The 26321-nt window shown below is 36.8% G+C and overlaps 1 protein-coding gene across 2 annotated transcripts in view; it reads left to right on the forward strand.

The window, feature by feature from the left end:
* Positions 1-26321, forward strand: part of SNX14 (sorting nexin 14) — a 53755-nt gene that overhangs the window by 13384 nt on the left and 14050 nt on the right. Inside the window, exons 6-21 of one of the 2 annotated variants that reach the window (XM_082048235.1) lie at positions 969-1056; positions 5596-5680; positions 7939-8095; positions 8381-8456; positions 9315-9359; positions 9446-9526; positions 9670-9784; positions 11640-11795; positions 12071-12195; positions 13242-13300; positions 17103-17129; positions 20864-20996; positions 23521-23722; positions 24682-24765; positions 24897-24997; positions 25294-25405. In XM_082048235.1, coding sequence (XP_081904361.1) covers positions 969-1056; positions 5596-5680; positions 7939-8095; positions 8381-8456; positions 9315-9359; positions 9446-9526; positions 9670-9784; positions 11640-11795; positions 12071-12195; positions 13242-13300; positions 17103-17129; positions 20864-20996; positions 23521-23722; positions 24682-24765; positions 24897-24997; positions 25294-25405 — 1646 coding nt within the window. The remainder of the gene's footprint in view (positions 1-968; positions 1057-5595; positions 5681-7938; positions 8096-8380; positions 8457-9314; positions 9360-9445; positions 9527-9669; positions 9785-11639; positions 11796-12070; positions 12196-13241; positions 13301-17102; positions 17130-20863; positions 20997-23520; positions 23723-24681; positions 24766-24896; positions 24998-25293; positions 25406-26321) is intronic. The other variant, XM_082048236.1, reaches the window with a different exon arrangement.

Here is a 26321-nt window from a genome sequence, read left to right on the forward strand (position 1 = left end):
GGGAATCTGTTTAAATTCCTCTTTATTTCTTTATTTCCAACCAGAAACCTTGTTAAATAATTTCAGTTCTGTTCCAAGTGGCTATAGATTGAGGTTCTTGTTTTGTTTTCTTGTAATTGATGGTTTCACATTTCACATTACATCAAAAATAGACCAACTTTTAAAAAATAAGTTCTGTCATTGTCGGTTTCCTGTGCTATGCTTTCTTTTATCTTCTAGGAGATGGCAGTCTCTGTTTAGACCAGAAATAGGCCCAATTTTATATCTAAGAAAAGATAATATTATTGTATTATATGGCTTCTAAGTATTATAACTTGTTGAGAAAATACCTATGAAAGTTTTCTGTTGGAAGAAGCTGAGCTGAAATTTGAGAGATGTACCTACTTAATTAAGAACTACATGAGAAACTACCAATTTTATAGTAAAACTTAAACAAAAGAGGTTAACAAAGCCAAATTTATACTAAACCAGAAGAAAATTATTGGAAATCTTGGAGTATAGAAGGTCTTGTAGAATGCAGTACGGAAAATCCAATTTTGACTAGCTTGACTGTGTTATGTGCTTGCTCTTATTCCAAAGGCTCTACCAGTCTTAATTCAGTTTCACTTCATGCTGCTGAACTTGAAAACATTCACCTATGTGGAAACTGAGTTAGATTTTACACAGTCAAAATCATGCAGACAGTATATTAGAACAAGAATTGGTATGTTATTCCGTTTCACTGACATATTTCTTAAATCATTGTTGTGTGAACAAACATAGTGGGATTGCTGTGTATTTTACTCTAATAGAAGACTGCTTACTCTCTGCCCACACTTGGTAGCTTTCATTTCAGTTAATACCAGTTGAAGTGTCACAGTTGAATATTCTTATTCCAGCTTTTACTAGTGCCAAATATATTGTCCTTCAATTAATATAAATGTGTTTTATTCTCTCTTTCTTACATGACATGCTTTACCACACTGCAGAAATATTACTGATGATGAATCCTCAGTGGATGAACTGAGAGGCACACTGCGTTTTTTTGCATCTGTATTAGTTCGGAGAATTCACAAGGTAAGGTGACATAAAGGTATTAACATTTTTTTTTTCCCATCAGAAATAACTGATATCCATCTATAGCAAGTTCTTTATTTTTCATTTTTTTTTTAAATGGTGATTCCAAATTCAGTCTTACAGAGAGTGTGGGCCGATTCCATCTAAGTTTCTTCTTTGTGTTATCTCTTCCCTCATTCTGGAGCTGATCCCATTCCTGGTTATAAACCATATTTGAAGATTCACCGTTGGAAGTGTTCAGTATCAGGTTGGACGGGGTTCTCAGCAACCTGATCTAGTTGAAGATGTCCCTGCTCAATGCAGGGGATTGGACTAGATGACCTTTGAAGGTCCCTTCCAACCCAAACCATTCTGTGATACTTGCAGACAGATACATTTTTTTTTTTACACTAGTGCAATGCATTATTAAAACCGTTGAATGATCTTTTAGTGACTTAATCCAAGTGGAAACAGTTTTGAGAATTATTGAAAAAGAACCATTAGAGAATGGTTAGCAGTGTACCTGTCTCATAGCTTCTGTTTGCTTGACTCTTTTAAATGAAGACAAGGTCCTTACGTTGTCAGTGAAGAACAGACTGTCATTAAATGAATAGCTTACTATAAGAATTGAAACTGGTGCGGTTCTTAAATTAATGTAGCTCTTAAGAACCATTCAGAAGACTAAAGGTTTAATTTTTTTATTCACTGTGTTTAATATATTAGCACATATACTCTTTTTCTGTTAAAGTGCTTCAAGCCTGTTTTACAGGAACTGCTTCTCACTTTCTGGCTGTTCTAAGCAGGAATAGTTACTAACTTGGTTTCCAGATTTATTCTGTGCTGGCCCCTCTGTTGGAACAACTGCCATGAGTATGTGTCTTTTTTCCCCTCCTTTGTAACAGCAGTATTTCCTGAGCTAGAAGTTGTACGTGTACTGTATCATGGCTGATTAACAGCCTGATTCTGTCCCTGTTATATATCGAATCCAGATGACTTTCTTGTTTACTCTAGCTCAAGCATGTTGCTTTTTAAAGTGAACATGGGGGAAGATTACGAAATGTCTGTATAGTGCAGATGTTATATGGAGGTTTGAAAGTGGGGAAAATCTTTCAAAGTGGAAATATAGAGCAAGGTCTTAAAATTTAATGTGTGGTTGTAATACGTGCAGGTGTTAGTTGCATTGTTCATAGATCCATTGTTGATTCAGAAAATGATGATGTCTCCTCTATTGATCACGTAACAAGGATTAATCATGTTAGATAAGCTATGACATCCTTAAGTAGAGTGTTAATTTATCCTATCTGCCTCTGACAGCAGTAGAGTAAATGTAATATCTTAAATTCTGTGTATATGGGTAGACAATATGTGCAACAAAAAAAAAATTGTACAAGTATTAAGCATTGTGAGAGAAACTACAAAATAAAGGTCATCACAGAAAGGCATTTCTCATTACAAATGTGTAGATTTATTTGTATCTATAATATAATATATTTTGTGTCCTTGTCTGAAGTGGTACAGGTATCTCAAGCAAAAATATGCTCATAGTAGCTTTGTGTTTTGGAACAAAATTGAAATTTGGCATGCTCAGTCATGCAGGGGAGCACCATGTCTCATGCTATGCTATATTTCTCAGCTCATACTTTTTTTTTTCCTACTGAACAGTTGTTTCTGTGTGCACACACACACATACAGATTCAGACAGCCTCAATTAATGGTTGTGATGCATATACTACTGAAAATGTTGTACATAGAAATCAGAGTTTATATGCAAGTTACAAATAAAATATGAACTTTTTTCATCCTAGAAATCCTAATTTAAAGCTGCAGTAATTAGCTGAAAAGGGTTATGACAGAATATTTTATAGCCTTTCAGCTCTGATGCGGTGTCCTTTATAACCCCATTTGAGGAGAAATTCATCACTGATTGTGAAATAAAATTATCATGTGCCTTTGCCAAACAGCTGTACTTTGGATTTGGATTTTTTATTAAATGCTTGAAAACAATAGTTCCGGCTAATAGAGATAACATTTTTAGATTCAGGAACTACTATGTGTAAGAAAAAACAGACTTTTTTTTTTTTCCTTTTTTTTTTTTTTTTCTTTTTTGAGGATATATCTTTATACTTTTTTGCCAAAGAATCTTCAGCTTTTGAATTAAGACTTAAAATTAGTAATCACTTCAGTGAAAATAATTCCTTTGTTTTCTATTTAAGGCTACCTAGGAGGATTTTTTGGGGCATGGTTGTTGAACAAAGAAACAAGCACCTCAGACCAGTCAGCTCTGAAGTATATGCTGAAATAATTCTCTTTCTCTTTTTTTTTTTTTTAATCTGGATTTTTCTTGTTGTGGCCGTTTCTGGGTTGGTTATGGGCTTTGAAGGGAAAGTGGTGTGGTGTACGTTGAAATCTGGTTGAAATTTTTGTCAAAAGTCGATTGTGTCTACTACAGTGTTGAAAGAGGAAAGAAATTGATTACCTGCCTTTACTTGAAGTTCTTTAGATTGCATCTAGGACACTGCATTCTGGTTTGGGCTCCCCACTACAAAAGAGACATTGATAGAGTGGAGGAGCTTCAACCAGGGGGCCACCAAGATGGTTTGGGCTTGAGCATTTGACCCATGAGGAGGTGGCTGTTCATCTCAGGAGGTTTTTAACATCAGAGTGGATACAGTCCTGAGCACCCTAATCTGAGTCTGCTTTGAGCAGGAGGTTGTGCTAAGACATCCTGAGGGTCCATTTGTGCCTGAATTTTGTTCTGTAACTCTTCTTTCATTTTTATAACCATCAAGGAAAGTATAAACGCAGGACTCTCTTAATCCCTGATTAAATCATCCATAGTTTTTCATAGAATCAGAGAATCATAGAATGCTAGGGATTGGAAGGGACCTCGAAAGATCATCTAGTCCAATCCCCCTGCCAGAGCAGGAACACCTAGATGAGGCTACACAGGAAAGTGTCCAGGCGGGTTTTGAATGTCTCCAGAGTAGGAGACTCCACAACCTCCCTGGGCAGCCTGTTCCAGTGCTCCATTACCCTCACTGAGAAGAAGTTTCTTTTCAAGTTTAAGTGGAACCTCTTATGTTCCAGTTTAAACCCATTGCCCCTTGTCCTATCATTGTTTGTCACCGAAAAGAGCCTGGCTCCATCCTTGTGACACTCACCCTTTGTATATTGATGAACATTAATAAGGTCACCCCTCAGTCTCCTCTTCAAACTAAAGAGACCCAGCTCCCTCAGTCTTTCCTTATAAGGGAGGTGCTCCACTCCCTTAATCATCTTGGTTGCCCTGCACTGGACTCTCTCCAGCAGTTCCCTGTCCTTCTTAACTGAGGAGCCCAGAACTGGACACAATATTCCAGATGCGGTCTCACCAGGGCAGAGTAGAGAGGAAGGAGAACCTCTTTTGACCTACTAACCACCCCCCTTCTAATACACCCCAGGATGCCATTGGCCCTTTTGGCCACAAGGGCACAGTGCTGGCTCATGGTCATCCTGCTGTCCACCAGGATCCCCAGGTCCCTCTCCCCTACACTGCTCTCTAATGGATCATTCCCCAACTTATACTGGAACCTGGCGTTGTTCCTGCCCAGATGCAATACTCTACATTTGCCCTTGTTATATTTCATTAAATTTTTCCCTGCCCAACTCTCCAGCCTGTCCAGGTCCCGCTGGATGGCAGCACAGCCTTCTGGTGTGTCAGCCACTCCTTCCAGCTTGGTGTCATCAGCAAACTTGCTGATAGTGCACTCTATTCCCTCATCCAAGTCATTGATGAATATGTTGAACAGTACTGGCCCCAGCACTGACCCCTGAGGCACTGCACTAGATACAGGCCTCCAACGAGACTCTGCCCCATTGACCATGACTCTCTGGCTTCTTTCCTTCAGCCAGTTCGCAGTCCACCTCACTACCCGATCATCCAGACTGCACTTCCTCAGTTTAGCTATGAGAATGCTGTGGGAGACTGTGTCAAATGCTTTGTTTTCGTTCAGCTTATGATCATCTGGTAGTGTTGTTGGCACTTACAGTGGTCTTGACTCAGTAACTCGGATTTTCTTGTGGTTCTGCCATCACCTGTAACATTTTTTTCTGCACATACATAGAGAAGAGGGTGTCATTTTACTTTTAGTGCTCGAGGACGTGATTGCCGAGGGTTGAGGTACACAAGCACTAGAAGCAGAGCATAGTGAACCTGCTTTTGGTGGTGGTCAAATCTTCACGCAGAAGTAGGCTTTGCATACTGTGACTTAGAAATCAAGCTGTATTACTATAGTTATTGCAATGGAAGAATCATAATGGGAACAAACTGACAATAAATGTGTTAACAGTATTGTTTATAGCATTTATTTCTACATGATGTTGTATGCTTTGCCCAGAAGAATGAGTGTACTGTCAGTTCATCTGGAGAATTCATGGGTTGTTTCTTAAGGGTTCATATCATGGTTAGAATGGGGACATATAAATAAATTAATACACTTGATTGTTCTTGTCTGTAATAAATTTTGGGGAAAAAAAAAACACTAGAACAATTCCGGTTTTTATTTTAAAACTATTCTGTAGGTGGATATTCCAAGTGTTGTGACAAAGAAAATGCTCAAGGCAGCAATGAAACACATTGAAGTGATAGCCAAGGCCCGGCAGAAAGGTAAAGAATGACTATGTGATCAGTTTCAAAGGACGAGTGAAAATGTTACTTTTTGAATGTTTCTTCTTATACTTGCTAAATCTTTTCATCTTCCCTGCCTTGTCTTTAAAAAAAAGAAAAAAAAATAGTGATCCTTTTGCTTTTTTCTTCTGGAGGATGCAAAGACAAGTAGGGAAAATGTTACAGTACAAATAATCTTTGAGTTTTTTACTTTTCGTTTCCCCACATTGAAAACGCTACATTTCTGTCTCTGTGTGGTAAACCGGAATGTGATTTTTTTTGTCTGTTCAGAGCAATCAAGATCCTTTAGCAATGCTTCTTGAAGTTTTTCCTCGGTATTCCAGATGACCAGTTATAAATGAAAGGTTTTGTATGTCTCTGCACTGTACTGTAACTCTTATAGCTAGAATCATTTCACATCTGTACACTAATATGAGCAGTTAATGGAGTTTTTCAGTATGTTGAAAAGTTAGGCTTATCTTTATAAGCCATGGAGAGACTTTGAGCAGTAGCATATGTGATTATTATCCAAATTATCTTCACAAGTCTAATGTAAAAATTATATTAGAATTCTCCATTGAATGAATGTTTAGAAAATAGTACACTCGCTGTTGGAAAATAGTTATCTTTATTTTTTTTCAGTGGCTGTGTTCCACAATGCTGTATCTACTAAATGTGGTTTCATTCAACTTTTAAGCATAGATGTTTACTTTCACTGGAATCATGAACTTCTCTCCATTTCCTCAAAATGTCTGCTTGATATCCATAAATACATGCTGTTAGTCCTGTGAGCAGTTTAGTATGAATAACGTGAATAAGCAGACACAGTGTGATCATGTTAGATGGTTTTCATGGCACAATAAGAATTTCAAGATACTGGATATTCTTGCAGTGCTATTTTTGCTAAATTTCGTATTTCCTTCGATTTCTACTAGGGAGTTGGAAACACTTTTTTCAGCAGCAAAGAAATATATTTTAGATTAACGGTATTGAAAATATAGCCATTTTCTTTGGTGTTTTAAAGGAAGAGACTCATTCTCTGAGGGTGGATATGTGAAGTAGCCACTGAAAATGACTTTTAGTAGCACCTTCTAGTAAACATGGCTAAACCAGCCACCTTAATACATGGTTTAGAGGCAGCTTTCAGACCTTGCTTTGGTTGCTAGTTGAGCCTCGCCTTTTCTATTTATTTTCAAAATCATTTTTCAAATGACTGCTTTAGGGAGCATTTCCTTTTTTCCTACTCTTCTTACCTTTTTGTCTATTAGTAATTCCTCACTTTTTGCACAGACACCTCCATGATTCATTACCTGTTCTTGCCAGAGAGCACATTCCTCCTCTCTGCTGTTAGTGACACCAACTAGGCAGATTTCTCAGGCAATATACATTCCTGCATCCCCCATATCAGCTGATACTGCTTGTGGTTCTTGGTTCTGAAGGACATGCTAGCAAGCTTCTGCACTAAATTCAATATACTGGAAATAAGCTTCAGCCTTCTAGGTAACAAGTACGTGTTACGTACCTGAATGGTGTGATTCTTGGCAGGAGGCTGTGCTGGATTGCTAATGCAGCCGGTCGTGATTTGTTATAGCTCAGCTCTTGCCTTGGAAGTGGTTTAAAGGAATATGACATTGTTGCTTCTAATTAATATGTATAGTTTTTAATCTGATAAAGCAGGTGTTCTTTCAACTCCATACAGCTACTTCAAAGAGGCAGTGCTCTTGCAGATCCCCATGCTGGTTTTGGTTTGATTTAAGATGTGCTTTAATTATATGTTCCTGCATGTTTGTTTCTAAATGTTCTAAGAAGGAACAGATACAGCAGGATTGAAAAAAATTTTAAGTTTATGCTGATTTCAAATTGTGTGGTAGGCAAGTCAATAGGTAGAAGCCTGATAAATGGGAGACCATGAAGGACATCAGGAAAAAAGCAAGAGATGCAGATTTTGGGCAATGCAGGTTTTTTTAGAAGAATCAAGATGTTGCATTCTTCAATAATCATAAATGAGAAAACATTCTGGAAGCCATGCAAACTGCAGTTGTTTGGCGAAGGAGTTCTTAGTGTGTGGTTTTATTTTTACATAGCTGGACTTCGAAGTCTAAGCCAAGGTTCTTTTGTAAAGTTTCAAGGCTGTATCCCTTTGGCAGTTGTATATGTACTAAAAGTATTAACTTTTTAGCTGAAATGGAAAGCAGTCACCTGGTATTTCACAGTAAGAAAAAGGTGAAACAACTCATAATACTGTTTTTTACTTGCAGTAAAAAATGCAGAATTTTTACAGCAAGCTGCTTTAGAAGAATATGGACCAGAACTCCATGTTGCTTTGAGAAGCCGAAGAGATGAACTTCACTACTTAAGAAAACTTACCGAACTTCTTTTTCCTTATATTTTGCCCCCAAAGTCAACAGAGTGCAGGTATAGAAGTTATTCAAAATTGTATTCTTTCAAGTATCTGCATACTATGTAGTATGATAATTTTGGGGAGTGAAAGAATGAACTCCAAAGTCATCTTCTTTATGCCTTTGCTTATGACCTCTTTGATTGGTCTTAAAAGTATTCTAGCACACTTAAAGTATTAAAGGTTTTAATTAAATACTAAAGTATTTCCCAGTACAATACAATGACATTGGAAACTTCACTTAGGAAATCTTGCAATCTAGTATTAGTTCTAATTTATTTTTTTTTCCCTTGAATTTTCAGATCCCTGGCTCTTCTGATAAGAGAGATTTTGCCTGGTTCTGTTTTCCTTCCCTCAATGGATTTCTTAGCTGATCCTGTAAGACTCTGGAGCACAGGAATAATCTTAATTTATTCAGTATTTCTGTTTTCCTACTAAGTATGTTGTGGTAAAGCAAATGATGCACAATGACTTACTTGCTGTGCATTTTGACCGGCTACAAGAAAAAAGAAATACTGTGGCTAGTGTTTTTATTTCTTCATTTTAACTGGTTTGAGTGCTTAACTGACTGAACTGCCTAAAATACAGTATTGGCATTATCATTTAAGAATGCACTTTTAATGAAGGACTACAACTCCTGTGAAGTGGGAGAATGCTGTGCTAGTATATGCACCTTCAAATAACTATAATTACATTTAGACAAGAGCTCAATTAATTGAACTCTAGCTGTATGTATCTTTATAGTAGTGTAAGTAAACCAGCCTTTTTTGCAGCTGTATTGAAATCAGTTCTTTTATCCTTAATTCTGCAAATAAGAGGGCATTTATTTCTCAAGGTGGAAGACCGCCATCTTTGGTTTTATTTATGCATGTATTTTAGTAGGCAAAATAGCAGTACTTTTGAAGGTATCACCTAGCTGCAAGCAGAAAGCACTGTAGCTGTGTAAGGATCAGGAGTTCATTAGAACTGCACTAACAGTAAAAATACTTTGTAGAGCTTTCCTACACTGTGTAAAGAATGTTTCTGTGCAGGTCTTTTCAGAAATGCCCTGACTTGTAGATACTTGAAGAGACCGGTAAATGTTAATTCTCACGTGTTGCCAGGCTTTGGTGGGTTTTTTTAAAGTATTAATATATTCACAGGTTTGAACTTGGGCACAACGTAGAGTAGGGAAATGATTTTCGTTTAGCTTGTTGAGTTTCTTTAATAGTAATTTTGTGTTGTGTTTTTCTGCAGGACACCGTCAATCATTTGCTGCTGATCTTCATTGATGATAGTCCAGTGAGTACCGACAAGGTTAAAACAGTAGCAGTTCACCCATTAAGGAAGCTTTCTTACCCAGTTGTCTCTTGTAATTTTTTCTGCAGCCTGAGAAAGCGACTGAACCTACTTCTTCTTTGGTTCCATTTCTTCAGAAATTTGCAGAGCCAAGAAATAAGAAACCATCTGTAAGCAAAGGCAACACTTATTTCCTTTCCTGTTTTGAATAAGTGTTTTACTTTACCTGCTGTTTTGTTCTAAAGCTCTTTGCATTATTTATGTACTCACTAAAAGTTGAAGAATTGGCTGACTGCATTTTTAACCTACTAAGGTCCTGAAACTGGAGCTAAAGGAGATCAGAGATCAGCAAGACCTTTTGTTTCGGTTTATGAAATTCCTGAAACAGGAAGGGGCCGTCCACGTGCTGCAGTTCTGCCTGACTGTAGGTAAGATTTCACACATGTGCTTGAGGTATATTTGATGATCTTTAAAAGCTTTAAGCATTTGCATGTTGAAGTTAATATTCATTCTCAGAACTAGGCAGCATTGTGAAGCAAGAGTTTACTATTCAGGGTCCATGTTCCCTTGCTTTAATACGTCTTGATTCTTAAATGCTAATCTTGGCAATGTTAATGTCAGCATGGGCTGTGGGTCTGAGTTGTATTTCTGTTTGTTGATAAAGGTTGGACGTTTTAAAATAGAATAGTATAAGAAAGAAGTTCCAGCCAATGATACAAAGTACAACTCCTTTTTTTTAATATATGGTTACCAAAGTAGTATCAAAATGAGCTGTTCATCATTAAAAGCTTCTCATGTTCTTTCAGCTTTAAAATTCTGACTTCTGTAGAAAATGGAAACATAACAGGAGCATTAGAGGTTTTGAAATCTTCTATTCTGTAACCTCTGCCTTGGTTATGAAGCTGCATTTGGGTTTACTATTGCACAAATGTTGTTTGAAAGCTGCTGCTTTCCAAATATATGGTTTTCTGTGAAGTTCATGTAAGTTAGGGTGGTTTATTTCAAGTTTTTTTGGTCAACTAGTAGTTAATTACTGGCTTACCAAAATAATGTGGGTTTTGTATTTAGTAAACAAGTATTTCCATGTTGCATAGGAAATGATGGGTGTATCTTAATATCCCAAGCCCACACATACATACTTGAGGAAGATGTGTAATTACATTAGACTGACTTTATTTCATAAAATACTGCAGAAATAATTAATCATTACATAAGAGAAATATAAATAATCCGTGTGCATGCCGCTTATGTGCTCATGATCCTTGCAAACGTATTGTCTTTTTGTAAGAAAAACACCTCTCCTCACCAAATAAACAATGAAGTGTTACCTTTTCAGTGCTAGTGGCACCTGCAGGGCATTCTAAGCTGACCCTTCTGGAGCTGCTTCCTCGAGCAGGAAGGTTACTCAAATTGTGGCTTTTGCCCATGATCAGTCTCTTTTTCTGGGTAAACCTCAGTATTTTCTTCCTTCTAAGCTTTTCTTGCATTCCCACAGGTGGCAAATCTGTATATTCGCTTATAAAACAAAGAATGAGATTTAGGTCTCTAAAGTTATGTTGTCCTATACTCTCTACTGTAGGTGGTTCTGCACATGATAGAAATATTTGGGATAAGAAGCACTTACTGGGGAAAATAAATAAAAAAAAAAAGGATCTTGTTAGACTTTTCTCTTAAGAAGTTTGGATTTTGTCTATTAATTGAAAAATGAATCAAACACTATGTTGTTTTCCCTTTTTCTGGCCAGTAGTCATGCTGTTAATGGGATGGGCCAATAAATCAAGAGAGATTGCACAACAATTGTGCTGAATAGAATATTTTGTTAGGGAAACTTCATTTTCAAATTAGTCTGATATTAAAGATATTCTTGAAAATATTACGGTGGGTTGGGTGTTAGGAGTTAAAGAACAGCAGATGGCTGGTATACAGAGCTGTTATGTACCTGTGTGTGTTTAACATAAACTGAAAATCATGCTGAAAGAAAGCTACCATTTATAATATGGTAATTTAGGGAGGAAAAAAAATCTGATTCATTCTTCTGGCAGGAACAACTACATGGATTTATTCTTACTGTGATAAGGTATAGTTAGTTTTAATTGCAATATATATTTTTAGTAATCATTTTAATGATCAGATCTGAATTATAGTTGATTAGAAGTCAACTGTCTTATTACCTGAGATTTTGAGATGTGTTCTATTTCTATTCATTGAAAAGTTTTAAAAATTACTATATCTTCTGTGAAATGAGTTGATGTTATAGGTTGCTTCATTTTCTTTCCTTCTCAGAGGAATTCAATGACCGAATTTTGCGACCAGAACTATCAGATACTGAAAAGATGTCTCTTCATGAGGAAGTACAGAAAATTTACAAAACTTATTGTTTGGATGAAAGCATTGACAAAATTAGATTTGACCCTTTTATTGTGGAGGAGATTCAAAGAAGTAAGTTTGAATTTGAAAGGAGTAATTTACACTGGAATTTAAACAGTATTCAGTAATAAAGTGAAAACTAATTCATCTAAATATGATCAATCGTTACTTGTGTCATAGTTTTAAAAATTGTTGCCCCCTACTATATTGTGCTTAAGCCTTGTTTTGTCAGTTTATTTGTATTTTTTATTTGTCAGACTTAGAGTAGCTTGCAAAACAATCACAAACTAAGACCAGTTAAAAATTATATATCCCCGTTTTTTTTTATATTTATAATTTTTTTATAGTTGCTGAAGGTCCATATACGGATGTTGTGAAACTTCAAACTATGAGGTGTCTTTTTGAAGCTTATGAGCACGTACTTTCTCTACTTGAGAATGTCTTCACTCCTATGTTCTGTCATAGTGATGAGGTAAGTGTGAAAGACCTGAATAGCAATCTTAAAGGAAGATTGTATTTTTTAGAATACCCTATTTACAATGGAACTGAAAAATATGTATTCATATGTATTCATTTTCTGCTTTTGTTAGCATGCTAGGGCTGGACCAATCTCAGTAAGAAAACTGAATTTCTTCTCGTTCAACACAACAGCAACAACATAAAAAAATAAACACACTTCATTTTTTGGTGTAACAATTTATGTATATCAGTGCTATTACAAAATCCTCTCCATCCCTTCTCTTTAAGATTGTAAATTTGGTGCAAAGGTAATCTGCATGATAGACATAAAACACTATTAAGAATCTCTTTATTTACTTTTTTAGAATATAATGGTACTTAAAGAAGATCCAAAGGTTGTATTTAGGTACCTTCAGCATCATGCATTCCAGCAGCTAAAAGTCAGGTGTCTCTTTTCGGGAAGGTCATTCAAAGCATTTGACCATTATTGTATGATTGGGTTCTGAATGTATGTTTAAAAAAAAGAATCCCCACACTGGGCTGATAGCTGCCTAAAGCCTTCTAATAGGGAAACACTGTAAACGCAGGGTTGAGTTTGAATTGTTGTCCCTTTTAGAGTTTGTGTATGTAAATCAGGTTGTGTGTTAAGCTGCTCACTTTTATTTCAGGCAGAATATATTGACTTGTCCTGGGAATGGGTAGTTACTTACTTTGTATTGTTCTTAATAAAGTCTATTTCTCAAGGATGGTCATCTTTCCCATAATAGCTATAATACCTCAAATGCTTGAGATTTTAACAAGAAGGAGATGTGGATTTTAGTGCTTAACTTTACTTTTATTTCTGTTTTGTTTTTTAATCCCAGGAGTATGTAAAGTGAAATAAGTAGTCCTGGGAGCATGCATTGCAAATTTAGTCTGTCCTTTTCCAGATGAATATTCTAACTGCTAGATTATGATCATCTTGCCTTTTACTTCTGTTCTTGTTTCTTGAATTCTGCAATGTCGTTGCCCTTACCTCAGTCCAGTGTTTTTTTTTGATACCTTATTTGTCTGTTATAGTACTTCAGTCACCTTTTAAGAGGAGCAGAGTCACCAACACGCAATTCAAAGTTTAACAGGTAGGTATGGTAGAATTTTTAAGTGTTTTTCTTTGGTTTTTAGTTTAAAACATCAAAATATTAAACCATAGGAATTCTCCTACTGCCTTATACTCATTTGACTAAATTTTTAGCTCTACTTTTTTTTATTTTAAATGGACGAATTACATACTGAAGGAGCAGGCAATATTATACAAGATGCCCCTTCTCTTTGAAGTGTTTTACATTGAAGAATTTAAAATGTAATTTAGACCTCAACATTTGAGAAGGGAAAAGGGAAAAATAAACATACAGTAAGAATAAGATAACATGGAAATAAAGTGGTGATTTAATTGACTGTATATACGAGTACCATTTTGTTGGTGCAAAGCTGGATCTTGCTGGATTTCAGATCTTACAGGGTCAGGTGCAGTGTACCCTCTGTTTACCCCACCTGGTCACGCAATGGGAATCTCCTCTTATTGTGACAAGGAGGATGTCAAGTGCGTCTTCCGTCTCCCAACTCTCCCTATTCGTTGCAGATATATAGTATCACAAGCCTTGATTTTGGATTTGGGCTATATACTTACAAACTACCTTTGGGTGCCTTAGGGCCTGCAGAGGAGAGGAGCGTGTCCTGTGGTATGGCTGAGCAGTCTTCCACTGTGGGGTTGGGCTGACTAAGCTTAAGGTCTCATCATTTCTTGTATTTGAGTTTGTGCTGGATGGCTCAGTCATAGACTAGCCCAACTGAATTACTCTTATGGTCTATCCAAAAGAAGGCAAACTTGAGCGAGACAGTCTTTAATTTGGATAGGCTTGCTTACTTGGTATGAAGTAAGATCCATGGTACTGTAGAAAATGCTAATGTTTACCATCTTGAATTACAGCAATTTATTTAGCTTTCTGTTTTCATTAGAGATACACCTAGTAGCAGCACCTCCTGGCTTGCAGCCTACTGTGAGGTGTACTTTTGTGCAATCCCTTTTTCCCCTGTTAATGTCTTAAACTACAAGGTGATTCTCTTCAGTATATCTCCACCTGTGACATCTGTTATGTAATCCTTAGAGTTCCTGTAGATCCAGGACTTAAGCTTTGGTGTAGTGCTTTCTCACTTTGATGCTGACAAGCTTCTGTTTGTTAGCAAAGAGTCACGAAAAGCAGCAAGACCAAGCTGCATGTGTCCCCTGCGTGACACTCCACTAGGAATGGTGACCTTAAAACGTATTCCAGCCTCTGTTGAAGATAGCTGCAGGGGTTCCGACAGATCTTGAAATTTGCCTTCTGGTATCTTTCCCAAAATTATTCATGTCAAGGACTGAAAGTATCCTGTTATGAAAACATTTAGGTCACCTCCTTGGTGCTTTGCCTTCCTGAACAGAAAGAGTGAAATTAAAGGCAGTCTCTACCTAGACATTTTGAAATAAATCTCTGGCTACAAAATAAGCAAATTTTATTTGGCGACTGTTACAGCATATTCCCCTGGAGATCAAACAGCAGCCGTAGCGTTACTGAAAGTGTATGGTTTACATTTTAGAATGGTTTAAGTGCTGTGAATGTATATGATGGCTTATGATATGAAATACTGTATGTTCTCAAAGTGGTACCTCAGTGATTATTTTCATGAAACAGGTCCTATCTGAAAGTAGTTTGTCTGTTGCTTTGGAGTTTCACTCTGCAGAGTCTGGTACAGACAGTCACTGCCAAGGAAAAAAAGAAAAAAATGTTACTTATGGAATTATTCCAGATGTTATCCATATATATGCACATAATTTATCCTGCCTTCTCTTCCCTTTTGTGGCATTAGTTCCAGTTGAGAGAAATTATATGCAAAGAGATGAGTTTTGTTTTTCATATCTTTGCTTCCTTGGCTGGGGTTACTGTGTGCGTATTCCATAGATACTACTGGTTAAAAAGTCGGATCAGGTAGTAGATATGAAAACCCAGTGGAATGTGCATATGGGTAATGGGTTGAAAGATTTCACTTATAGTAAGACTAGAAAATTATGGAGCAGCTTCTATTAAATACAAGTGGGAAAGTAGGAAGAAGTGACTGTGTTCTTTCTGATTTGACTCACTTCTTTGAACTATACAAAATAATCTTGGCTTTTTGTGTACAGATAGGACATATAATGTGCTATAATGTGTTATCAGGATATCCTGAGAACTGGATAACTAACAGTGGTTGCCAACAGTTTAGCTCGGTAACTGGTATTTTCCACCTGATGTTTGAAGTTCTAATTCTAGCCATTTAATTTTGGGTGTGTGGAAGAGAGGACAAGAATTCCCTCTCTCTCTGTCATATTTATATATTTATAATACATTACCACATTGCTTAAAGGTATTTCTGTGTTAGAAGTGTAACAACAACAAAAAAAAAAAAAAAAAAAAAAAGAAAAACCATTATGTGGTATAAGCTCCCAGATTTCTGGATAGCTGTATATCTGCCTTGATTTTCTAGAAACCATAACCACATATAGACACACCTTGTTTCTCATCATTGGCATAACAATAAAATTAAAATATTTTTCAAGTAAAGGACCAAGTAGAAAAGATATTAACCATTTTGGGGAGTGGTTAAGAGAAATGTCTTATGAGGATTGAGTGAGGGAGCTGAGGCTGTTTAGCCTGGAGAAAAGGAGGCTGAGGGGAGACCTCATCACTGTCTACAACGACCTGAAAGGAGGTTGTAGCATGGAGGATGTTGGTCTCTTCTCCCAAGTAACAAGTGATAGGACAAGAGGAAATGGCCTCAAGTTGCACCAGGGGAGGTTTAGATTGGATATTAGGAAAAAATTATTGAATGGTGACAACAGAAAGGGTTGTCAGGCATTGGAACAGGCTGCGCAGGGAAGTGGTGGAGTCACCATCCTGGAGGTGTTTAAAAGGCATTTAGACAAGGTTCTTAGGGACATGGTTTAGTGCTAGAGTTAGGTTATGGTTGGACTTGATCCTGAGGGTCTCTTCCAACCAAAATGATTCTATGAAACCCATAGAATTAAGTCTGGAAACAGTTGTGTGCAATGTGGTTGTTTGTGATCATGAGTTCCAACTTGGTTGGATACGTTTCCAGTTTCACAGTTAACATGACTAAAGATGGTGTAAGATGCCTTAGAATCAATTCCTTTTGTAAAACAAAATCTAAAATTTGAATATTTTAATCCTATATCAGTTTGTTTGGAATTCAGTAGCTCTAATGAATTGAAATCGTGTGTGGTGACTGTGCTTGTGTTTAATCCATTTAAATGTGTTGGTTAGAATTACTGAGGCATTGACTGTATGTATCATATTATGTAGAGTAAAAGAATACATGACAGTTCTTAAAATCTGTGAAATAATAATGAAAAAAAAGATATTTAAATAGTGATTTTTACTATAACATACAGGGGGTTAAGAGGTGGTGTTATTACAAAATATAGGTCTGCAGCCTTTTCTTTGTGTTGCCCAAACAATCTGGATTCCTACATGACTTCTGAACATAGGTTATAGAACAAGTTAGCTGCTTGTTTGGCACTACCAGGAACATCAAGAATGAGAGTCATTCTCTATAAATTAGCAGCTGCTTGTGCTGAATGTCATTGAAAACCTGGAAGTTTCAGTAACTGAGTTTTTAATTCAAAGGCCAAGATTGTGATGAAATGTGCAGGTACCGTTCACATTTCACTTTCTTAGCATTTTAGGTCAGGAACTCCTAATTGTTCCATATTTTTTATTAATCTGTAGTGATGGTCAAAGCCTACTAACTTTTGTTGAGATAGGTCTGTCAATCTTTTTTAAAATTTTTTTTCCTTTTAACTTTATTTTCACTTGGGCTCTGAGGTAATTTATATGCCTATTGTTGCAGAAGTAGCCTGAGTTTGGATGACTTCCGGTAAGTCTATCTAACACTCGATAAATGTTGTGTGTTAGTTATTCTGCGTCTGTCTGACTGCATCACACAGCCTTTATAACAGCAATTAACTGTCCATTTTATTTGTAAAAAACATGTGAATGTCTCCTCTGGACTAAACGCCGTTTCTCCCCACAATGAGTTTTACTCCCCATATCTTCTTCACAAGTCTTTAGAAATCGCTTCATTACTAATTTCACAGGTTTGCAATATATTAATATTGTTTGCTGTTAACTATTTGTCTGTTGTTATTAGTTTTGAAATATATTTGCATAACTTTAAGCTTTTTTTTTGCCCGTGACTGCCAGCTGCTCCAAAACTTCCATTACTCCATATCACATTTCCAGATCTTTTTTTGAGATTTAATCCATTTAATCAGTTGTTTTATCTTGCAAAGCTGTGTCCAGGATGATAATTTCCTGACACGGCATGCAAATATAACCTTTTAATGAGTATTATCAAGCACTCAAAAACAGCAGTTCCCCAAATTATAATAGTTCTATCTGCAGCTTTTCTTGTGCCTGTTACAGGTTTGATTGCAACCTATGCTATTTTTTTTTATAATTTGTTCTAGGTAGTCTGTGATCGCTCATTAGTGCCTTAATAGCGGTTCAGTGATTCGTTTTCTTGTTAGTTGTGGCTCCATGCTGTCCAAACACAGAAAATCATATTTTCATTGTAGACTTTTCCTTAGAATTTATCAGAGCATCAGTATTACATATATTACTTATACCATTCTTGAATCTTGAGGGAAATTTATCAGCTTTATTTTACAGGTCAGGAGTCAAGGTATATAGACACTTTTTGTCTTTTATGTGTCAGTTCAGTGTATTGAGTTACAACTTGCTAGCTTGTTGAGCAATAAGGAGTGCTTGAGATAGAAGTGATTTTTGTAATAAATGCAGCTCTATGCACTCAGCCTCTCTCCTAATGGGATGTGGGGCTTTTATCCATCCAAAACAAAATGGTACTCTGACTTCACATGCATTTTAATACCTAGCTTGTCCAATACCTATGATTTTTGTGGTACTTCTTGACCCACAGAGGTTCATAAGAGCGTTCTTCAGCTGCACAGCCCTGGCTGATTATTTAGGTAGATCTGTTCAGTGCATGGAATAGGGCAGAGACCCTGTGGGAAAGTTATTTTACAACCATCCACACTTAAAGAATGACACAGTGCACAGTGGCACTAAAGCAATATTTGATCTGCAATTTCCAGCTACAGAGTGAATAGCAATTGTAATTTTTTAATCTGTGACTTTTTGGAGTGTTTTAAAAAAGAAAAAGTATTCCAACCTCTTGTCGTCACATCATTCATCAGGAATGTTGGAACCTGTAGACTCTCCACTCAGGGCCCTGCCAAGAACACAACTGTAGAATGATGGTCTAGTAGTGCTGCTATGTGGATCAGCACTAGAGGGAGTAGGATAATTTTCCCAATGAGTTGTGTGCATGTATTTGTTGACAGTAGTAAAATTGACAGATCTTGAAAGACCTGGTCTCTTTTCTAAACTGGCCACCTTTCATCTTCCCTCATGCCTTCAACCTGACCATATCCTAGTACCATCTCTTCCCTTCTACCTTGCCTCAAGTTCTTTCTCCTATTTCTACTTAGCCAGTGAATCTACTGGATTTTCATCCCGATACCTGTTTTTTGTATATACTTTTTGCTTGCTGAGCTTCTTCAAAAGTTTGATGATCCAGTTGTTCCAGTTAGTTCTCTGCTAACATCACCAGATTTTATCCATGTTCATCTAATCTGTTTTGTGTGCATGCTCAAGGATTTTTGCCAAGTGAGTCCCGTGTTCTCTCTATACATTGTTCACCATGTGCCTGTGTACCCTCTTATTCACGAGTATTTGTTCCGAATTTGTCTCTTCCTGTGAAGAGAATTGCATCCTAGGTTGTCAGTTTGTACCTGTTCCAATTTAGTGGTTGCTCTGTAATTCATTGGGTGCGATCTTTGGACTCAGCGCTGGGGCAGGAGGGGATGGTTCGTCACTCTCAGTTTGAGTCCCAGCCCCATTCAGCTCAGTGCTGCAGTTACAGGTAAAGCTGCGTTCTGCCTTCAACTGGAGCACAGCACAGGGAAGACCTCCTCTGAGCCTGGAGTACTCTTACCAAATCTTTAAGCTTGTGCAAATTAATGTTTTTGTTCAAAATTTTGAGAATTGCACAAGTTTTCACAGGAATTATGAAAATGGCAAGAGTCAAGCCAGAGGCCTGAAGTATTACCCTTCTAGAAAAGCTGTCTAGTTTTGTCCGAATAAGGTTTGTGTTCCGCTAGCCCAGTGTTTAAGCTCTTGAGCAAGATTCAGGTAGGTCCGCGATGTGAAAAATTTCAGTTCAGCACAATAACACGTAGAAGTTGCTTAAAAATAGAGTAAAATTGTTCAAACTTGGATTTAAACTACAAACAGCTGAGGAACCTTATCTTTGATTAGCAGAGATAAATAAAATAGATGGTGCCTGTCTGCTTTGAAGCTGATGAGGTAGAAAAAGCAAATTATTTGGAAAAGCAGTGGATTATTTATGCAATTTTAGTCATGTGCACAGTCTGGGTAAGATTATAAATATGAAGGTTGTTAGTAACACACATGCAGGTTTTGAATCAGTAGTTGATGTCATCAGCATGGTTTTATGGGCGATGGAGACACTTTACCTACAGGTGTCTGCTGCTTTGTTGGTCCTACTGTTCAGTAGTTAATTTTTAAATGAAAAAGAAACTCTTGGAAATTTTTTAGTTCTCTGAAGTACTAACTGTGCTTTTAATCTCACTAGTGTAGAAAGTTCTTTTGAGTCTTTAATTGTGCAGTTCACTGTATTGATTTTTCACTCCACTAACAACTCTATCTATTGAATCAACATCAGTAACCTCAGGCTGATTCCATATTCAGCAGAAGTGTTTTTCTTTCCAGAATTACTAGCATTTCTATGTAATAAATAATCTTCAGTGTCAGGACTTGTGTAAGAGCATAAGAATGCTGTAAAATCTGTTCTGTCAGTAAGGAGTGTGCTTCCTGCCCAATTATCTTTCTTTTTCGATACCTTGTCACTTTTTAGATGCTTTGTCATAAGTGACAAGACTTTAAAAAGTCTTCATCTTTCAGTCAGACTGGCTCTTCAAGCCAAGATTCTTCAGTTGCATCTGTTTTCTCTCATGCTCAGTCTTGTTCCTTGCGCATTCCTTTTGTCTGTCCCTAATGCTTTAAAGTCGAGATCTATCTTGAGTCATGCATGCTTGCAAAGTTCTGGGATGTTTATGAAAAAAATGCATCTAACTACACCATTTACAGTACTTGGCAAGAGTGGATAAATATTTAAAAATGAGTACATGGAAAAGGACAGAGTTGTGACCTTTTTGGTGTGCGTGCCTGTAGCAATATGAGAGTTTCTGCTGTCAAAACAAAATTATTTTCCATAATTGTTTATTCTGTGTCCTGCATCACTGGCATGCTATTATAAGAGTGTTAATGTTTACTCATGGTTAAGCATATGGGAATCCTATATCTCTTAAATATGTAATGAAGAAGTTTTACTGATCAGTCAGAGAACAGATTTGCCATAAATCAATTTCAATTTAAATGGAATTGTGAATATATTGGCTACTTGTTTATAGAGTTCTTTCTCTTATCTGCAAATGATGTGCAACAGCCTCCTGAGCTGCTGTGTAATAATATGGCTTGTGTTGTGAACTCTGGCTTCTGTAATCCTAGGACCACGCAGAAGAGAGGAGAATCATTTGGAATCAGCAAAATAGGCAACAAAATAAAAGGTGTATTCAAGAGTTCTGCAATGGAAGGAGCTATTCTGCCTAACAATAACTTAAATGAAGTAGAAGATGACTTTGTGAGTAAAAGTTTGTATTTAACTCTTAGTTAGTGTGTTTGTGTGTGTGGTTTTTGTTTTTTGTTGGGTTTTTTTTGCCTTGTGTGGAAACGTTAAGTTCCTGCTTTTTCTGCTGTCTTACTGCAGGGGTTTCCACGTGCTGGCTCCTGATTAAGCTGCCTTGTTTTCCCTGTACTGATTCACAAGCCAAGGGCACATCCCCAGTTAGCGTGCCTTTGAGCTTACTGCTTTAATACAGAGAAGTACTAAAAGTATCAGTGTCAGACATTTCTGTAAGCAATGAATTTTTTTCTAACAACTTACTATGCTATTTTATAATTCTGGGTAATAAGTCATGCTTAGGACTGCATGTGTGGCTTTTAATCTGAAGTTTGCCACAAGACCTAAAAACCTAGACAGAGATTGTTATCAAGTTCGGCTGTGATGCAGTGCTTTCTCTCAAGATCATGAGCCAGTAGTCCTTTCTTATTTGCCTTGGTTGTCTCCCTCAAATAATGTTTTTCTTTTGAGTTAAACAGCCATGCATAGAGCCAATTGGAGAATTATTGCATGGGACATTGATATCTGAAGGACTGTTGGGGGACAGATGGAGAATTTATAAAAGGGAACAGGAAGGAATTGTCTGAAGATATTGGTAGTCATGAATTTTTTACGGTGTGTCTCCCAATTCAGCCTTTTGTACCTGTTACTAACAAACTAAACATTTGAGGATTTATCACCTTTACAAACTGCTAGCTCATTTTCCACAGCCTGAAGCTGAAAGGTATAAATATGAGTTTATATTTTTCATTTTGTTCAGAATTGCTTTCAGAAGAGGGTGGGAAGGACTCAGCAACTTAGAACTCTAGATAGGTTTCTTTGTTTGTTTGTTTTTTTCCTTCAAGAGGAGGAAAAAAAGGCAATTTTCTGTACAGGCAACATATTATTCATACCTTTAAGGGGGCAGAACTGTGGCAAGTAATTTCTTGGACAGTGAAGTTCTTGTTGTAATTTCTTTCTTTTTGAGGTGAGATTCTAATGAAAATAGGTTAATTTTGCAGCATTGCTGTTGTAGATTCTGCTAGTCAAATGGCACGTAATCATAATTCCCCTATAGTAGAGGAATTAGTAGAAGTATAGTTGAAACAGTGGAATCAGAGAAAGAACATGTTTTTGTGGCAGAGCACAAGAAGTTACTTGTGAGAAGGTGCTGAATTCAGTGAAAGAGACAGCCAGTATAGCATCTAATCCTTACTAAGGATGGGTTTTAAATGGACAGAATAGTTTTAGCTTAGGGAAGAATGGAAACTTTTACGTCCAGCATTGTGTTAAATCCCTTCATTAAATAAAGGGGAGGATAATACATTTTTTTTTTACTAAAACCACCTTACATGAAGTTTGGGAAGTACCCAAGTCCCTTCATTTGGTAAGTGTGGATGGGAAGACAGAATGAGGAAACACTGAACTGGTGTAAGGTTACTGTGTGTCCAAGAGCTGGACAGAGCCATGACTTCACTTCATGAGTGAATACTGAATATACAGAATTCAACACTAACCAGGTCAAAGCAAGTGGTGTTCTGTGCATTGTGAGAAAAACCAAACTGCTTTTAGCGGTGTGGTTTGGTTTGGGTTGGGTTGGGTGTTTTTTTTGTTTGTTTGTTGTTTTTTGTTGTTAAACAAAGTCTTGTTGATTGCACTGAAGGCCTGTATGAAAGATCTCTTTAGTCTGAGGAAATCATGTAGGGATGGAAATATGTGTTAGCAGCTTTCTGTGGCTCTGGGCAGCAGCTTCGTAAGCTGCTAACATGATAATAATAATTCCATGAAACCACACTCAGTCTTTGTCAACTAAATTTTAAATATAGCAAAAGATGTTCTGCATATTAAAGCAGCAGTGAGTGAGATGCTGAAAACTGGACCTGATGGTTAATACAGTAATGCTTACAATGGCTTTGCTTAAAATGAGCTCTGGGCTGTGGGAATGATTTAGTCCCAGTTGTGGCTGTGTTGCACCTCATAGAGCAAGTGAGATTCCTGTCTCTACAATAATCTCTGCTGCACTTGTGTATGGGGGTGGGAGACCTGCCAGCTTGGTTGCACTGCTGGCTGCTGTCTCTTGCTGCATTTAGATAACTTCTGGACCTGACCTAGTAAACTCAGGTCTTCAGTTTGGGTTTAGTGTGCTGGAAAATGCAGTGCAGCTAAACCTACATTGGACCTAAGCTGGTTCTGGTACCATTCAGTCTGTATCTAAGGCATTCTTCCAGCTGTCTCCTCTAGTACTTCTCTTATCAGATTTCTTTAATTTTTTTTTTTTTCCCTCTTTCCTGAAGTATCAGATATGGAACTTCATAGTGCTATAAAAGCTTTCAGATCTCACTAAAAGTTGCTAACTTAATTTGCAGTGGAAATTAATCTACATGAAAACTCCATTAATGAAATGGCTTTTTTTGTTCTTTTGTCATATATAAGTTCTTATATAGGTTTTGCAAAGACTGAACTAATTAAAATAGAACTGTAGATCTTGAAGTTTGAATCTTTACAGATCGAAGAAGGCGTTATGGTGATGGAAGATGATTCTCCTGAGGAGGCTGTTAGTACCCCAAATACACCCCGCAACCTTTCTGCATGGAAAATTAGCATCCCCTATGTCGATTTTTTTGACGATCCCTCCTTGGAAAGAAAAGACAGAAAGGAGAGAATTCCTGTGTTCTGCATTGATGTAGAGAGAAATGATAGAAGGGCAGGTATGCAATGTTGTGGATAAATAAAATGTAATTTTAAAATGAACTAAAAATATTTTAGTGTGCTGTATTCTGATGGCAGTTGCAATGTGTTTGGCATGCATGTTTTTCTGATTTTTACAGAATTACTTGAAAATTCTAAGGAAATGCGTTTGAGAACTAAATGATCACATTTAGTATTGGCAAGTTGAGAATCGATTTCTTGGCACGAGTCATTTCTGTATAGACTTCATGCAAATGTTGAGATTTTCTTTTTCCAAAAATATTGATCACGTGATTCATATTAATAAACATCTGGCATATTTTCTTTGATACACTCTGAACTTTGGAATGATGTACAATAAATAACTTTTTATATAGCTTTAAAATATCATTCCTAGCAAACTAAAATGCTTTGCTTACTAGAAACCATCCTGACTTGCAGATAGTTCATTAGTATTTGGATAGCAATACATCCATATTGGATGGAAAAAATAGCATCACCATGGGGCTGTATGGATTTGTGGTGGTCAAAGTAATACTTCCACAGTATGCAGGAAGTGTTTGAGTTATTGAGTGATATCTTCTGGGAGAAAGAATCATCAGGATTCAAGCTGATGGAGGAGAGGACTGTATTAAACAAGTAACATTTCTGTAAATCATTGGTTAAAAGTTTGAAAATAACGTAGTCAGCCCTAATAAATTTTGAAGTTATGCAGCACTCCATAGTTTAGAATTTAGGGATTTCCTAAATGAGATGATAATTTCCTTGCTAGTACTATGTCTGTTTACCAGGTATGCATTTTAATTTAACACTCAAATTACCTTACTGGGATTTTATGTTATGGCAATACGGGGGACTAATATAATTGAGGTTTTTCCTATAATAATCCAGCATATGTTTGCCGTTGCTTAATTCATCTCTCAAGTAGTATACAACCTGGTTTATTTTTAATGGTGGTTTGGGTTTTTTTTCCCCCTAGTTGGACATGAACCTGAACACTGGTCTGTCTACAGGAGATATCTTGAATTTTATGTGCTTGAGTCAAAGCTAACGGAATTTCATGGTATGTTCTCTATCATATGGAAAGCCACTTTCCCACTTATTATTTAGTACTGAGCTGAAATTTAAAATAGGGGAAAAAAAAATGTTTAAAGCATTACAAGAATAATTTAATCTACTTTATGTCTTTATTAGGTACGTTTCCTGATGCTCAGCTTCCCTCAAAGAGAATCATTGGCCCTAAGAACTATGAGTTCTTAAAATCCAAGAGAGAGGAATTTCAGGAATATCTGCAGGTATGAAACAAACGTTTGGAGCAAAAAGTATTCTAAAACTAATAATATAAAAATAATAAAAGAATATCTGCTCTGTTTTTGTTGTTGTTTCCAAGTAACATGGGTTATAGAAAGGATTCAAGTGGGCAAATAAAACTTGTTGAAGTTCCATGTGACTGAAAACAGAATTCTTTTTCAAATGACAATACCTATGGTAATATAATATTCTTTGAATATCTCTTTTTGCTATAGAGAAACTGATTTTTAAAGGTTAGTTTTAAAGTATTTATATTTCTTTCTTTCCTTCTGTCTCAAAGAAACTTCTGCAGCATCCAGAACTAAGTAACAGCCAGCTTTTAGCTGACTTTCTGTCCCCTAATGGAGGAGAGACTCAGTTTCTTGATAAAATGCTGCCTGATGTGAATCTTGGTATGTAATACACTAGTTGTTTATGCTGATAAATAATAATACTGTGATTGAGTAATAGTAGTAATGAATAGATTACTCTTGTGTAAGGATATGGATGTGGGAAATAAAACCTCTGCTCCTTCACAGCCCTTAAAATTATAGCTCAGCAATCAAGATATGCTGATACTGTTTCCTTGAAAAAAAACGACATTTTGAGATTACAGAAAAAAGTGTTTAAGTGGTTGCTTTTGAATTTTTGTGTCAGCAAATAAGGTGATAAGATTTCTCTAACAATTTTTGTAGTTTAAGAAGACTTGCAATATTGTCACGAGTCAAATCTGAGCAAGTTAGTTGTTTACAGGTGCGATTTTTATAAATTATTTATTAATACAAACTACATTTGGGTGGTGGTTGATTAAAATCTGTATATTTTAGTCTGAAAACTGCAATATTTAATGCTTCTAGTTTTAGGTAGTGTTAAGATCTCTTTTAACATGAACTGCTTAATAGAATTTGAGGCACTGATGTGTGTGACATAGGCGGGCCAAATGGAAAGGGAGAAGTTGGGAGATTCTTGATGTCTGTTGTAAACAGTTGATAATAAATCCACAAAGTAGACTGCAGTGTGACTTCACAGCTCAGCTGCAGTGTAGCTGTCTCAGGAGGGTGGGCCTGAGCTGGTAAGGTCAAGCTCTGGCCATTCTATCTGCATATATTGTAGCGCTGGTGGTTCTGGCATGTGCGTGGTCCAGGAGAGCTGTGTCAGAACGGTGCCGCTGCATTTCTGCTTCTCCTGGTCATGGTGTGAGCCTGCTGAGGTGGCCATTCTCTTAGTGTGCTTCATAAGTTGTTGAATGAGATTTCACAGAATCACAGAATGGTTGGGGTTGGAAGTGACCTCTGGACATCATCTAGTCCAACCCACCTGCTAAAGCAG

Source organism: Streptopelia decaocto (assembly GCF_964273445.1).
Source record: "Streptopelia decaocto genome assembly, chromosome: 3".
NCBI classification, from domain to species: Eukaryota; Metazoa; Chordata; class Aves; order Columbiformes; family Columbidae; genus Streptopelia; species Streptopelia decaocto.